Here is a 1,220-nt window from a genome sequence, read left to right on the forward strand (position 1 = left end):
TTGAAGCCTCTTCGGTCCCTCTCGCAAAAAAAAGAGCTGAACGGCGTGTCGAGCAGCCAGAGAGGCGCTGTGTTCCGCCTCTGTTTGGCAACCTCTTCGGCAGCCCTCTTCGGCAGCCCTCCCCGCCCCTTCGCCCACGCGGTGCCACTCCCTTTCCGCGCGCGACGCCCAGGCCACACGGACGGCGCCCGGACCACCCCACACAGGCACGGCCGATCGCGCAGGTGCTCCGCCGCTCGTGGCGAGATGCGGACCAGCAAGAAGAACGAGGACAGCGAAAACAAGAAGCACCGCTTCGTCGACATCTCGCGCTCCGCTCTCTTCATCCAGGCCCGCTTCCGCCACGCCAAGACGGTCTTCCGCGACTTTGGCCCAAGCGTTTTCTGCAACCGCATGGGTGACCCGTGCGACCATGGGGACATCGTCTTTCTCTCGGATCGCGCGGCCAAGTACATCGTCCTGTCCGAGACGTCGTCCACGGGCCTCCTCTCCAAGTTTGTCGAGGGCTTCTGGGGCGTGAGCAAGCCGGAGGTTCTGATCTCGGTCACCGGCGGCGCGCGCGACTTTGAGCTCTCGCCGCCGCTCGCACGTGCCTTCAAGAGCGGGCTCGTCGAGGCGGCGACGTCGTCGCGGGGGTGGATCGTGACGGGCGGCACCGACACCGGCGTGATGAAGCTCGTCGGGGACGCCTGCCTCGAGTCGCACCTCTCCGTGCCCGTCATCGGCATCGCGCCGTGCGCCGCCTCTCGGGGGGGGAGAGGCGCGGTGCGGCGGTCGAGCACCCGCCCCCTTCACACGGCGCCGCGCTGTGACTAGGTACGGCGCCACAAACGGCAACGACAAGCTGGCTGGCCAGTTCCGGCGCGTGATGTACACCAACGTGCCCTCGCCCTCCAAGGACGGCGCACCGCTGAATGGCGGGCACACTCACTTCCTCCTAGTCGACAGCGGGCTGGCGGGGCGCGGCGCGTGGGGAACAGAGATCAAGCTGCGCTCGCGGCTGGAGAACTTCTACGTGGAGCGCAAGGGCGTCCCGAGGGTGGTCCTCGTGGTCAACGGCGGGCCGGGCACCATGGAAACCGTCCTCGAGGCGGCTCGCGCCCCGTCCCCCATCGTTGTGGTTGCCGACTCGGGCGGCGCCGCAAGCGCAATCTCGCGGTACTGCAGCATCTCGCGGGACAGCGTCTCGCGGGACGCTAGGCACGGGGAGGCGATGGCGG

At 68.3% G+C, this 1,220-nt stretch overlaps 1 protein-coding gene across 1 annotated transcript; it reads left to right on the forward strand.

The window, feature by feature from the left end:
* Nucleotides 1-246: 246 nt before the first annotated feature.
* Nucleotides 247-1,200, forward strand: EMIHUDRAFT_250817 (hypothetical protein; the record flags this gene model as incomplete). The annotated part of the gene is made up of 3 exons (XM_005756184.1): nucleotides 247-734; nucleotides 817-1,114; nucleotides 1,183-1,200. 3 exons carry the CDS (start codon nucleotides 247-249, stop codon nucleotides 1,198-1,200), a joined length of 804 nt encoding a protein of 267 aa, XP_005756241.1.
* Between the last annotated feature and the right edge of the window lie 20 nt (nucleotides 1,201-1,220).

Source organism: Emiliania huxleyi (assembly GCF_000372725.1).
Source record: "Emiliania huxleyi CCMP1516 unplaced genomic scaffold EMIHUscaffold_987, whole genome shotgun sequence".
NCBI lineage: Eukaryota > Haptophyta > Isochrysidales > Noelaerhabdaceae > Emiliania > Emiliania huxleyi.